This window comes from Lissotriton vulgaris, chromosome 10 (assembly GCF_964263255.1).
Source record: "Lissotriton vulgaris chromosome 10, aLisVul1.2, whole genome shotgun sequence".
NCBI classification, from domain to species: domain Eukaryota; kingdom Metazoa; phylum Chordata; class Amphibia; order Caudata; family Salamandridae; genus Lissotriton; species Lissotriton vulgaris.
In genome coordinates this window covers 500,533,023-500,545,435 of record NC_141698.1, presented here as the reverse complement: position 1 = coordinate 500,545,435, position 12,413 = coordinate 500,533,023, and the positions used below count along the sequence as shown (strand labels likewise).

General features: G+C 39.3%; 1 protein-coding gene across 3 annotated transcripts in view; it reads left to right on the top strand.

The window, feature by feature from the left end:
* The window catches only part of MRTFB (myocardin related transcription factor B), a 364,509-nt gene that overhangs the window by 288,690 nt on the left and 63,406 nt on the right, over nt 1-12,413 (top strand). For 2 of the 3 annotated variants that reach the window (XM_086941355.1, XM_086941357.1), the window contains 2 exons: nt 2,837-2,995; nt 10,071-10,208. In XM_086941355.1, the coding sequence (XP_086797481.1) occupies nt 2,837-2,995; nt 10,071-10,208 (297 nt within the window). The remainder of the gene's footprint in view (nt 1-2,836; nt 2,996-10,070; nt 10,209-12,413) is intronic. The other variant, XM_086941356.1, reaches the window with a different exon arrangement.

The window sequence follows — 12,413 nt, the reverse complement described above, 5'->3', positions numbered from 1 at the left end:
TGCAAAATTGGACTACAAGTCCCAGGTTTCATGAAAAAAACCTGGCCTGAAGTAGCACATAAGACAAAGATCTTGGAAGTTATGCATGCCCTTCTAATGAGGCAGATGAGATATTGGCCACGTTTGTGACCTAAGTCTTGTTCCTGTACCAAGGGTCTCACTGCACTGAACAGGACGTTTTTATTTCTTCTTTTTTGCAGTTTGTACCCGAAAGTTGACGTTCAGTGAGTGACATCATTTTCTGGCTAGCAAGCATTACTTTTCTGTTCCTTCCCGGTGTGTCAAACTCTTTCTTTGACCCAAAGTGAGACTGGTATTCAGCAACAAGATACCCTTGGGTGAACTTACGCTTATGTTATGATAACCACTGACCATCTCCCTCCAGGTCATTAGGGACGCTGTTTCCAGCCTTGTACTTTTGTGTACTATCCTAATGCATTCTGGGTGTTGTAGTCTTGTTTTGCTTCAATTTAAATAATTTGAGTAAAAGGTCTGAAATCATTGATTTGCAGAAGAAAGGTTTAGGCCCAAGTCAGTGTCTGTAATGACTTGGAGTGAGGTGGTCACCCTACAAAATCATTCATCAGACTAGCAAAGAACCAGAGGAAGAGAACCAAGCATACTATAAAAAACACAAACCTTCACTATAAGCTGACTTCCTATCACTACCTGGGCAATGGAAGGAACAGAAAAATGGGATTCAAAAAGAGGAAAATGACCTAAAACAGCCAGGCTAACTAGATATTTCAATTGGACAGATGCATGGCTTTTTAAGATTCATCCAGTGGAGCTGAAGGATTAACTTTAGACTACTGCATGATTACTCTGAACGATAGCCTGTTTACAATTGCTGTACTTTCCACAACATTTGCTAGGTACTGACCACATCAAAAATTCACGGGTTTATAATTAATTTTAAGCTCAAAAAACAATTATAGGAAAGACTAATTAAATGAACACTTCCATTAGTCTTATATCGCACAATGGAAGTTGTACAAATGGGCATTTATATTTGAACTATAATGCAGCCCTCACTATTTTAACTAGCAGCATAGAAAATGAAAAATATCAACGCAGTAATTACACAGTTTCGTTTAGTAGGTTTTAAAACGAACCGTGTCAGTTAATTTCAGTACAGTGCAGGACCGCACAAAAGTTTAACAATCAGCATCAGGAAATAACATTCAATGGTATGACTATAATTGCTTCCTAAAATGACCCACGCGAAGCCTGATTTCCTTAACATGCCGATCTCCATGTGTTTCCTCAAGACACTATAATCTGCCCACGAGCTTCAATTTAAAGGTCGTGTCACTCCAGTTTACGCAGATTTCCATACATCAATTACAAACAGAAAGAGGAAGCCCGGTTCCAACAAAAAATAAACATACAAACATCACAGGAGGTTTACAGGTCTTGCCACGAAAACGTCACGATAATGTAGTGCTTCAGTATTTCGAAAACAATATCCAAGTAACATCATAAAAAGTACTATCTCCACTTTCATTATTTGCCACGTCACCAGGAACCTCCGTATGCAAATAAAAATATAACTACCACTATAATCATGTACCGGAGGCAATTAAAAAAAAAAAAAAAGTTACAATATACTCACAGCACTAAAGGGCGAGAGGAGATATAGAAATGTGTGGGGTGGGGGGAGGAGAGCAGAAAAAGGCTAGTTCAACCGCATATGCAAAGGTCCAAGGTGAGGAAATGGAATCGGTCTGCTGCGAGCAGGCGACCTGTGTGCGAGGAAGCTTGTAATGCTGTGTCCTCACATGCGTGTGTGTTTGGAGGGGGGTGGGGGTGTATTGGTGTGTGAGCACGCTCGGTAGTTTGTACTGGTGATGTCACTACTTTCAGGCGAACTATAAGGAGCTTATCTGCTGTATAGATCACGAGGCTCCGCAGCTGCTCTGCCTTCCGCCTTCCCCTGTGTCGCGTGCACTTCACAATACTTCAGTGCGAGGGCTCAAGTCGCATTTCCCGGCCAAATATCGGCCGGCGGGACTACGTCATTGTGTCGAATCTCGCGACACACCTACGTGTGGGGCGTGACACAGTATCGTGTCGCGCCACACAGTTTGGAAAGCACTGATGTACACCATTATCGTACACTCACCTAGGATATTTTTAGGATCGCTTTAAGTTTTTTGTTCACACTCTCATGTTTACTTCAAAGCTTGCACGATGCAATGATATTGTTTGTTTCACACATTGTTTTACACCCAAGTAATGGCTATTATATTATGTTTACAGTGTCGATTCCCTGATGAAGGGCATGATCTAAATGCCAGAAATGCATTGGACACGTTGTAATGACATTGCCTGAAACATAAAGTGTTTGAAAATTTCAAAGAAAAGAAACTATGTTTGAAATCACAAATTAAACTCTAACGAAATGCAATAAAAAAACATACAAACAACAGAATCAACGGAATGGAAGTCTTTTTCATGGAAAGACAACAACATGTGTGCCTGTAAAGGGATGATTCTAGAGATCCTCTAGCCTCACTTCTTAACTTATGGTCTAATTCTTTTCAACACATTTCAGATCCACTTTAGTTTTAATTATTCACATTATGTCTATATAAATATATGCATAGCCAGAGTTTTGCATAATTTATGCTGTACGCTCCAACAAGCAACACATCTGCGTCTTCTGCATTAGAGAAACTGCAGTAAAATGCTAGTGTTTTTATTCTTTCTTACATTGTGAGGTATTTCACAAAAGGCTGAAACGTGTCTTCATTTTGGTTAAAAATGTTTCAACCACAGTCGACATAAATTATAGAAATGTGAAAAATGGACTTAAGCAACTTATTTTTTGCAGGTGTTTCCACCTACGACAACCAACAGTGTATTTTCCTACCAGAATCTACCTGTTACTCAAGGACCACAGTCTTTCATTAACCCCGTAAACAAGAATGCCCTTCAGGTGAGGTCAAACCAAGCCACTACAGTCCAAACTGCACCCTCACACACCAATGAGGTAAGTTATGTTTGACTTTTTACTTTACCCACTACTATTGTATGTTGAAAAGAGAGAGGAACCGCAGACATTGATTCAGCAAAAGGTTAGCAGTAGCAGAAGGGATATCATTAACGTTTGCCACAATGGCACCCCACGATAGACCCTTTGCCTACCCTTAGCCTATCAACAGCCTCCTATTTGCCCCTAGGGTAGGAAACAGCGGTGTACCCAAAAGCATGTGTCTCCCTACAGAATGCAGTTGAGGGCTTCTAGACTTCGTATCTCAGAAATATTGCAGGTTTTGGGCGTTTCCCCCCAAGAAGTATGTGAACTACAGGTAATACATATTTTAAAAGTGTTTACTTTCAGTTGCTGCGACTCGCGTTTAGATACCTGAGCTAGGCTAGAAAGGGCAGTACCAGTTAAGAAACTATGGCTAGAAATCACTGTGCACATGAAATTTAAAATAGATTGTTTGCTCGATCCATATGTTGAGAAAAACAAGGAGAAATAGCACAAAGATTTACAAAAGATTAATTAAGTAAAAAAATAAAGTACTCTTTTTTACGGATGTGCTTGAAAAATCGGCATATCGTGACTACTACGGAGATATGTGTTCATGATAATTTAAAGAAGCGCTAAAAATAAAGTCCAGGTTGTATGAAGAAGATAATAGCAGTTCAGAAGGAGCAAATTAAATGCAAGAGATCATATCGAGCCAGGATGCACAAAAAACAGTACCGTTTTCTAAGGGTTAAATATTTGCAGGATGAGATATAGTCAAAAGAACAAAACATACAAATTAAAAATAAAAACAAAAAAATGAATCAGAAACATAGGAAAAAGTTCCAAAGTGGTTTTTTTTAAATAAAAAGTTGTTAGATGAGAGAAACATAAACTCCACCTATAGAGTGGAAGTTCCCTGGGAGATGAGGAAGCTTGGGGGACATTGGTACAAGCGACAAAGGGCCATATGTATCAAGCTATTTAGCATTCGCAAAGGCCGAAATTCTGCGAATTTCGGCCTTTACGAATGCTAAATACCTAAATGGTATGTATGAAACATTTTTGCATCAAAATAAGGAATCGCAAAAATTGCTATTCCTTATTTTGCGATTGCACTTAAGGAATCACCTTACTGACCCTCTTCCTGCTAACGCCGTAAAAGACTTCATCCCTTTGCTACTCCCACTCTGGACTAAAATTATCAATAGCTCACTACAACAAGGAACCATCCCGGACTCCCTCAAAGTTGGTCAAGTTACACCTTTATTGAAGAAACCAACAGCCGACCCCACGGACCTAAACAACTACCGTCCGATTACCAACATTCCCACTCTCGCCAAAGTTTTAGAGAAATGCGTCCAACTACAAATGACAAAGCACATAGAACAGTTTGATCTCCTCAACCCACACCAATCAGGCTTCCGAGCAGGGCACAGTACTGAAACGGCGATGACTCACATAATTGACGACGCCATCCAAATCTTAGATCAAAATAATACCTGCCTCCTCATCCTTCTTGATCTCTCTTCAGCATTCGACACAGTGAAACATGAGAACTTACTCGAACTCCTTAAGACAAGAATGGGCTTCTCTGGGTCTGTGCTTCGTTGGTTCACTTCCTTTCTACACAACAGGTCTCAAAAATTCAAGAGCAAAAACTTGATGTCTTCCCCAGTACCGGTATCGTTAGGTGTCCCGCAAGGTTCCTGCCTATCCCCTACTTTGTTTAACCTTGTTATGGAACCTCTCACCACTCTGTTACAAGCATCCAATGTACACTTTCACATGTACGCTGATGACACGCAAATATATCTCAAGTTACAATCCCCCAAAGACATCCTGAGTCTGAATTCAACGATCAGAAGCACCCAATCTTGGCTGGCCGACAACCACCTCAAACTCAATGCTATGAAGACTGAGTTCCTCCTAATCTCACCTCCCACGAAAATATCTTCCGCACAAACATGGCTTAAGCACCTAACAGCACTCAATGTCCAACCGACCATCGTGGACTCAGCAAAATCCCTAGGCATAACACTCAACACCAACCTCAACATGCAGCAGCATATCAGTAAGGCTACTAAGGGGGCGAACTTCCAGATAAATACCTTGAGGAAACTGAAACCCTTCCTCCCAGCAAAAGACTTCCAAACAGCAGTACAAGCTCTAGTCATCCCTCGCATAGACTACGGCAGCGCGGCCCTTTGTGGCCTCCCCCTAACGACAACTTCACCCCTCAGAGCGTTACTAAATGCGGCTGCAAGACTCATCACTGGATCAAAAAAACATTTGCATATCTCCCCTGACTTCAAATCCTTGAACTGGCTGCCTCTTGAAGCCAGAATACAGTTGAAAATTGCCTGCATGACGCACAAGGCTATACACCTGAAATCACCCAGCTACCTCACTCATAAGTTGACAATGTCCGGTGGGTCCAGAGCTACCAGGAGCACAAACAATCTTCTGTTGAAACCGCGAAGATTCCGGAAGGAAAAAACGTACAAACGCTCCTTCTCTGGAATGGCGCCCAGGATCTGGAACGCACTTCCTCCTGAAACGAGGCTCATCTCTTCCTCCCTTCTTTTTAAGAAAGAAGTCAAAAGTATCCTTATGGGTAAATACACTTGAACAATTCGTTTGATTTTCATTGCGAACAGTATTATCAGTATTCTGTTATGATACAGCCTATGTATTCCTATGTACGTGTGTCTGGACTTATATTAGTCTAAAGTGCTTAGATCCTTGCTACCTCATATCAGTTTTTTATCGATTTCGGTATTATTCACAACGTTTTGATGGCCTACGCTCCAACTAGGCCGTGCTACCTCATACCTATACTATAAGTAATTTGTTTTTTGCTATGTACATGAACTTGATGATCTACCTCCCTACTGTCCCCCCTTGTTCCCCTACCCTTCCACCTGCCTGTGTAAAGCGCTCTGTTATCTGCAAAGATCTTGTTTGCGCTATATAAAACTCTCAAAATAAATAAATAAATAAAAAAAATGCAAAAAATGCCATTAAGGAATCGCAAATTACCACCAACTTCTAGTTGGTGGTAAGTTGCGAATTCTTTTAATAATGCTTTTTTCAAACAAACCAAAGGTGCCATATGACGCCCATACATGCCCTTAGGGCATGTATGTGCGCCATATGCCCCCAAATGTCTTTTTCAGGGGTGCAGCAGGGTGTTCTTGCGACACCCCTGCACCCTTGAAAAAATTCCTATTTTGCGATTAGCTAATTGCTAATCGCAAATTGCCCCTTCATTCCTATGGGCCTCCTGGCCCATAGAAATGAATGGGTAATTTGTGATTAGCAATTTGCTAATCGCAAATTAGGAATGGTAAGGAATCGCTATAAAAAAGCGATTTTGTACATACATACCGTTTTGCGAATTCCAAATAGCGATTCCTTAAAATTTGCTATTTGGAATTTGCAAAACGGAACTATGATACATATGGCCCTCAGACCCATAAAATGCAAATATGCATGCATCTACAGGAGCAAATAACCAAAGCTGAAAGGAAATATTGTACAATAATGGAGGCAAGGCAGTGGGAGAAGATGGGTTGACGAGATGGTGAGGTGCACCAGATATATTTGCCCACTTTCTTCAGTATAGACTCTAGAAGAAACTCTTCCCAACACCCTTCCTACCCCAGCCACCCCCATTTTTCAGTAGTGAGATAAAATAAGACCTAATTACCTTGTGTTGATATTTTCATAGAGCATTTCCAAAGAGCGCATGTGAAAGTGTGATCGCAGTAATATATTTTTCTTAACTAAGCCTATTTCCAGGTGACTTTGAACCACACAAATCACATATATTGTAGTAATGGCTCATCAGGATGATTGTCTGCACCTATCAGCCACTTAGGTGAATACATATAATAATTGATGGTGGCAGATTCATATTGGTGATTGAAAAGATATGAATTTGCACTCGGAGCAGAAATTAGTCACATGCAAGAATACATCAGTGTTGCACAGTAAACACCTCATAGGAGTGGATTGTGAATTTTAGAGGGAAGGGACACCTGCAAAAAGGGATGAACATACCAAAGCTCAGAGGTTTGTGGTTAGCTACAAAACTTTTTGCTGATATTTTTCCTCCCTACAAACTGCTGCAGATGTATTCCTGTTAAAACAGAATTAAATCAGTCTTTAATGTGGTAAAGTAGAGCAGACACCTCCAAAACAGGTACCCTAAAACTAGCCATAATGTACAGGCTGTATTGAAATAAAAAGTAATTCAGCCCAAGTCCAGTCATTCGGCTGCATTCACACGCTCGGACCTGTAGGCTTGCTATGATTTACAATGACAGCCACAGATTCTTTGTCAATTCCAAATAAGTTGGAATTCATACCCATGCCAAAAAGTTACTCTTCATGAGCAGAATTGTTTCTTTGTTCCGGTTTGGGTTTTGTGTACCTAGGAATATCGTTGGTCAGCTTACTTAAGGCCACACATGTTTTCTGTCCGTGTGTGTGAAAGACAGTACAACCTCTTCAAAATCTGAAAGGAAGATTGGCCCACCAACACATTTTTGTTTCCTGATACAAAACGAGGCATTCCAGAAACACAATTGTTACCAAAAATACCAAGACCAAAATTTAGATCATGGCTACTGAACAATGTGGCTATAGCTAAACACATAAAGACAAACACAAGCAAATACTTACTTGGAGAAAAATTTCATACACAATAGAATTGCTTCAAGTAGTTTTAGCGCACTTGTCATGTCCACTTTTTCACACTGCTCTTGCGCTTGTGAGAGCAGACACAATTGTCTTGCTGAGTAAAGGTTGTGCTGTGACTCTTCATGGTGATGTAACTATTTAAACTGGGCTCAAAAGTGGAAATTGTGGGGAAGATGAGTTATCCTTGCTTGTTTACTGCCACACTAGGGAAGGTAACATTTATATTAGTAGAGCAGCAGGTTAAGGATGTCGAACTCAGAGAATGAGGGATGTAGTAGGGAAAAGGGCATTCATTGAGAGATAAGGGAACAATTCAAAAGAGCCCAATTCACAAAGAGTTTGTTGTGAGTATGCACGTTTAATTTTGCATTACATGTGCTTTCTGAATTCTAGGAGAAAGCCAATAGTACTACTGGCTTACTCTTATGCTATTTCTGCCTTACTCTTGAATTGAAAGAGTAAGTCAGAAGTAATCCTGGCTTTCTCTTGTCATTCTGTGGTAAGCCAAGGGTACAAGACTAAGTCACACTGATTCATTTAAAACTGCTTGTGAATCTGCTCAGAGTTTATAGATTACTTCTGAATTTTGTACATTTGATGTGTGTTTCCTGTCCAGACACCTGACAGTCTTCAGATATTCTCAGTAAGGCCTAGACATCGTAAACATTGGTTATTATTTAGTTCTCTAGGCTCATTCTGATATATGTGGTCGAAAGGTAGTCTTTCTACTATTTTAATAGAAGAGGAAGTGAGGGCAGCCAGGTAACACTTACTGGACCCTGTCTGCCATATCCAAAATGTTTTATAATACATTTAGATGCAGACCATTGGAGATTACCTGTTCTGTACAACCCTTCCAATACATAATGATAGAAAAAGTACATTCTAAGTCTTTCTTCTGTGTCTATTGTTCAATAGTCTTAAGAAGAGAAATATTTTTGTCTACTGGAAATAAAGATAGTATTTCTACTATTTTTATTGCAGAACAGAGCTGTTTCCTAAATTTTCCAATCAAACATTTGAGTCACTAACAATACTCTTGTAGATGGCCAATCTTGCTTACCTCTGCTACATTTTTAAATGAAAGACTACTATAAATGTCTTAATCACATTTTAGTACTTCTTCTATGTCCATAAGTCTATACGAATTAGTAGAAATATTACCTTCTCCAATAGTACTACAAACAGGCTTTCTACTTTAAGCACAGCAGAGCGTGTGGGAGAGTTTTAATTAAAGAAAACATTGTGCTCCCTTGTGGGAACTTCACCTTACCCAGAGGGCTTTAAAGCAAATGCACCTATGTCGACCCCCCTTCCACCCTACCAGTCCCCCCCCCGGCCGCTCTGGGGCTTTTTAAAAAAATGCACTCTTTGCTTTCATCCTCTACAGGAGAGTTGAAGTTTGGGTTAAGTTCCTGAATTACTGCATAATTCCAGAGGAAGGATTATTAGACACCCCACAAAAAAATGACCACCACAATTTTTTTTAATGGAGAACCATGAATATGTTGTGGTAATTTCAAGAGAATTCTGCCAGATTCACTTAGGAGTACCTGCACATATGATGAAATAACTGATATCCAGTGACAGGGACATCCATTAGATGGCAACTAATTAAAAATGGTTTGTAACTGGTATATCTCTGCATTACAAGGGAAAAGTATGAAATATCTGGTGTACAAGCCAAGAATCTGTCTTTGATGTTGGGACTACTTTATTCTGTGGTGATATTCCCGTAGTGCGTCAGTGGTGTATTCATCTATACACCCATCCATACCTTAAAATAAAGGAGCGGTATACTTAAAAAGCTATCTTACTAGCTTTACCAATGCCTATCTTTTATAGTTGGGTTTTTGCCATATTGTATTTGACTATGCTACCCCTGAAATTCCCCTTCTATCTTCCCTTGCATACCACAACACTGTTAGTCTCCTCTAAATGGAAAGCTATGTATGTTATGTGTTTTGTCTATTCTTTGGGTTAGTTAAATGGATGTTGTGTCTTACAAATCATTGCAAATATAATACGATAATTTATGAAGAACACCGTTTCAGAACCTATTTCTTTTATGGGCTAGTTGTCTTTCATCTGTGTATGTATACTGAAGAATCTCATCACAATAGCTGTACATTAATGTCACATTTCAAGGGAAAGTATAGTTTTCAACTTCAAGGCCAGGGGCCCCTATATATTAACATTTTATAAGTACAGTACGAAATTAAGAATGTACTCTACTTGGGGTGAAGGGGTATTCCAATGTAGACTGAGCAGGTTGTCAACAAAGTCATTGTCATTTTTTATTTCACCATTTGTAGCCATTGAACATTCATTCCATTGTGCATTTTGTGTGACTTTCTAATGGCCTTTTTGTGTTTTTCCATAGCCTGCTCCATCATCTCAGTCTCCATACATTATGCCTCCACATTCTATGTTTAGCAATCCATCCAACAAGACAAAAGATCCTCCACGTTATGAAGAGGCAATAAAGCAAGCCCGTAAAATGCAGGCTTCTCATCCAGAGGTAGGCTGAAAATGAGGAAAGGTCCTTCTCACTTGTCTGCCATACTACAACTGATCTACACTCATCATGCAGGTTACCATGTGTCTGGTTAAGTCTCAGAGCTTACTGATTGAACTGCAGCAGTCAATCAGTTACATTTACTTGTTCAAATGTTTATTTTCTAGCAAAGCTGTTAATCATTATGTTAATAATCCACTATTCCACTCCCCTGCTTCATTTCATGGTAACTGATATAGTATATAAAGTTGTGTCATGAATTGATTGTGTACCCTGTACTTGAAGTACTGAAAGTCAGACTCAGAGGTCTAAATTACCTTCCGCCATTCTCATTAGACACGTTCACTGCTACTTGGCTTTTTTGTACAGCCCTTCACAGGTACCACATCTCTGGTTCCAAGTTAAATTGAACAGTTCTCCTGTATGTTTTTTACAAAAAACATAGATTATTTCCATGCCAGCACCCTGTGCTCACCCATGGTAGACACCTACATTAGGTGTAGGATAGAATGTATAGAAAAATATAGTTACATGTAATTGCACATCTTGAGAACTTTCTTGGGCAGGGTAATACTAACTCTGACAGTCTACCTATTCACATTCTTGGTGGTGAAATGACTAATTGGGACCAATTTTATTTGGCTACTTATGGAAAAGGACCAATTAGTACTGAGAAATATAGGGAGGATCTTCCTCTATGTATGGATATTTTGTAAGCTAAAAGCCTTTAAGGGCACAAGACTGGCACTAAACTCAAGGATTTCCACTTAGAGTAATTGTGATTTTGCTTTCTCTAATTTTAAATATTGATAAAATTACATTATAAAAAATAATAGGTTGCACTTTACATTAATATAAATTATCTGTAAACTCCATTCATGTTTTACAATCAAGCGTTTCACGTACTGGTGGTCCCCCATCTGGCTAGCTGACTAGTTCTGCTCGATGCATTCATTTCTGAGGAATCTTGAAGAGGTTGAAAGTGCTGCCTGGGAGTCTGGGATTCATTTTGCATTCTAGGCAGACTTCTCAGCCTCTTCAGTTGTACCCGACACTAGTGCTTCTGGCATAACCAGTAGCCTGTCCAGCTGGTCATTTTCCCAACAGGAAAAGCCTCTCTGTATAGTACCTTAAGAAATGACAAAATATACCCCTGAAAGGTTGCACTGTGTGGCCAACAGTGTGCACAATCCATTGGATTGAGATAATTTGAAGTAACTATACAAAAACCTCAAGTCTTACAAAAAGCCATGTAACAAGAACAAAACAGTCATCTAGGAACAAAAGAAGCCTTTTACTCAGACCTCAACATTGTGGAATTAGATTTGTTGAGGGAAATATTTAACATCTTCCATGACATGAAGAACCCAGGTGCTGTGATAAAACCCCATTTCATGACCCAACCACACAGCAAGAAGACATGAATAGGGAATGATGAACAATATCCACAATTGTGAACACTGAATATGTGAAGAAATGCAAAATATACATTAATTGAGATCATAAATCAAGGCCAGGCAAACTTCAAAACAAAAGAAAGCTCTTGATAAATAGCTCAAATAAAAAAGGTCAATAACATTGAACAAATCTACAGAACCCATTGAGTTATGTGATTAAACCCATATTGGGTTAAAATGATGTGGTTGAGATTAGACTATATAAAGGATTGATTCAGTGAGAAGCGTATCTCTGCCACAGACCCAGGAATAGTGGGAATAAACCCATAGCATGCTAACAGTGAGTGAAATAATCAATATAAGAAATGACAAAATGCATAAGAACAGAGCCCTTTGGTATATTTTTTTTACGAGAGGGCATCCAGTGAGATCCAGTCTCTGATGAAAAATTATGCAAATGTGCTTAATGCAAATTTTCCATAACGTGAAATTTGGTAATGTCACCAATTTCTCCAGTGTAATAAAAGTTTCAGAGAGGGCCAAAATTACTTTCAGATTCTCAAATGTTCACCCACTGTCTCCGAATTTCCCTGCTGCACATGCACAGTAGCGCACGGCTTTTCAGAGTTCAGCTGCCATCTAAAAACACTTATCAACCGCTTATAAACAGAAGAATCAGGACCATCTTAATTTGAAGACAAGTGAATCATGGACATTTTGAAGTAAAACCCCTAGTGTTTTTTTTTTTTTTTTTTTTTTTTTGTCACAGTATGGTTGAACTAGTTTGATGCTGTTGTTAATTAGCATTTGT